General features: G+C 34.8%; 1 protein-coding gene across 1 annotated transcript in view; it reads right to left on the bottom strand.

The window, feature by feature from the left end:
• Positions 1-52: 52 nt before the first annotated feature.
• Positions 53-1,488, bottom strand: part of LOC117118350 — a 3,414-nt gene continuing 1,978 nt past the window's right edge. Inside the window, exons 2-3 of the mRNA XM_033262920.1 lie at positions 1,003-1,299; positions 53-605 (exon numbers count right to left, since the gene is read on the bottom strand). Of these exons, the coding sequence (XP_033118811.1) occupies positions 259-605; positions 1,003-1,299 (644 nt within the window). The 3' untranslated portion in view covers positions 53-258. The remainder of the gene's footprint in view (positions 606-1,002; positions 1,300-1,488) is intronic.

Below are 1,488 nucleotides of genomic sequence, written 5' to 3'. Positions count from 1 at the left end.
TATATATATATATATATATATATATATATATAAAGCGATTTTAATTGCTTTTGCTAATTCTGGACTACTTACAGTTTTTTGTATTGTCAATTTTGTTTTTTTATTTTTATTTTACTGTACGCACAAATTGTATTCTGATTTTTAAAAGGCTAAGTAATGAATGAATGAATGAATTCGGTTATAAATCGACGAGATATTTACCGACAGCTAGGATTCTAACAAAAAAATATCTTAATTGTCTTACTGATGTATTTCTAATTACTTAGGAGTATAGTAGCAATAGTGTATAAGATGACCTTTATGTCCATAGGAATATGGATAGTAACCAAATTTATAATCATCATTGCTGGTATTTTCATTGTCAAACCAGAAAAATTCCATACTCGCAGTCATACCAGCAACCTTTTGACAATGGTCCGCGATATATGGGAACAAGTAGAATGGACTGTCAGTAGGAAGGTATATTTCTTTTGTGGTGAATCCATCATCTTGACAGCAGAAGTACATCTTGGTGTCGTGGTTATAGGTGCCTTTCGGAAGATGTCCTCCGAAGTCGTCGTGACCAGTATTTTTATCATCCCAGAAGATCGCGCCTGACTTTAGGTCTGCCAGAAAAAAAAAAGAAGAAAATATTTTAAATATGTTATGATTATGAATGAATTATTTCAAATTATCACTGATCATAATGAAAATTGCCCTACGGAAGAAAAATATTTCTTATCGGGCTATTCCCGGAAAACACCATAATGCTTTCCATTCCGTGTCTGTCCAGAATAAAGAGTTGTGGAGCCTTTAATAAAAAATAATAAATGATGTGATTGTAGCTAGCCGTATTCACCATTTTTCCCCATGAACTGTCAGCCTAAATGAAAGTTGTGTTTAGTAGTACTGTAATACAAGCAATTGCTGCACTTTCCACGTGGTAAAATTTTATTATATAATCATGTAACTATTCTTTGATCATTTCTAATAAAAATAAACCAGGCTAAAAGTATACTTTACTCGAAGGGCAATTTGAGCCTGCCTGGTAGACGCAATATTGGCCATCGGGCCAGGTCCAGTCGTATTCTGTAACTTTAGTTTCGTGTTTCATACAGAAGTTGTCGTACATATCGTTGTTCCAGTAGGGTCCAACAAAATGGTTTCCATCAGACCAGTCGTTGCGTTTTTCTGTGTCGTGTTTACGCCATCCAGTGTGCCAGGTGAAGCCAGGTGTACTTGGGCATACGTGCTTGCCTTCTGTCTGTGTTAACCCATATGTACCCTGAGGCCACGTAATGGGGATTTGTACAACAGGATCTGTAAATTAGCAGTCACATTTTATAATGAGCGAATTATCCTATGTTAACACTAGTAAACTCACTGTTATCTGTGCCTATACGCTATTCATTTATAGAAATATAAAGATAATAATATTGTGTTACTTGTTCCCAATATACCTATTTCTTAGGAATGCCAAATCTGCAATAATTATAGCTCAGAAAACCT

This window comes from Anneissia japonica, unplaced genomic scaffold (assembly GCF_011630105.1).
Source record: "Anneissia japonica isolate Jap-2015-1 unplaced genomic scaffold, ASM1163010v1 scaffold287601_len214881_cov132, whole genome shotgun sequence".
Taxonomy (NCBI): domain Eukaryota; kingdom Metazoa; phylum Echinodermata; class Crinoidea; order Comatulida; family Comatulidae; genus Anneissia; species Anneissia japonica.
The sequence above is the reverse complement of the archived record's forward strand: the minus strand, read 5'-3'. Positions and strand labels throughout refer to the sequence as shown.